The 303-nt window shown below is 63.7% G+C and overlaps 1 protein-coding gene across 1 annotated transcript in view; it reads left to right on the top strand.

Annotated features, from left to right (window-relative positions):
• LRFN5 (leucine rich repeat and fibronectin type III domain containing 5) overlaps positions 1 to 298 on the top strand; it is a gene marked incomplete at its 3' end in the record, with an annotated part of 4,100 nt that extends 3,802 nt beyond the window's left edge. Inside the window, exon 4 of the mRNA XM_008948726.1 lies at positions 8 to 298. Coding sequence (XP_008946974.1) covers positions 8 to 298 — 291 coding nt within the window. The remainder of the gene's footprint in view (positions 1 to 7) is intronic.
• Between the last annotated feature and the right edge of the window lie 5 nt (positions 299 to 303).

The raw sequence follows: 303 nt of genomic DNA on the forward strand, positions 1-303 counted from the left end.
CCCCGAGGGGGCCTGCGTGCGCTGCCACTTCATGCAGTCCCAGTTCCTGGGTGGGACCATGATCATCATCATCGGTGGGATCATCGTGGCCTCCGTGCTCGTGTTCATCATCATCCTCATGATCCGCTACAAGGTGTGCAACAACAACGGGCAGCAGAAGGCCACCAAGGTCAGCAACGTGTACTCGCAGACGAACGGGGCTCAGGTGCAGGGCTGTGGCGGGGTGCTGCCGCAGTCGGTGTCCAAGCAGGCCGTCGGGCACGAAGAGGGTGCCCAGTGCTGCAAGGCTGCCGGCGACGGCGT

The sequence above is a fragment of the Merops nubicus genome, unplaced genomic scaffold (assembly GCF_000691845.1).
Source record: "Merops nubicus isolate BGI_N331 unplaced genomic scaffold, ASM69184v1 scaffold25691, whole genome shotgun sequence".
Classification (NCBI taxonomy): Eukaryota; Metazoa; Chordata; class Aves; order Coraciiformes; family Meropidae; genus Merops; species Merops nubicus.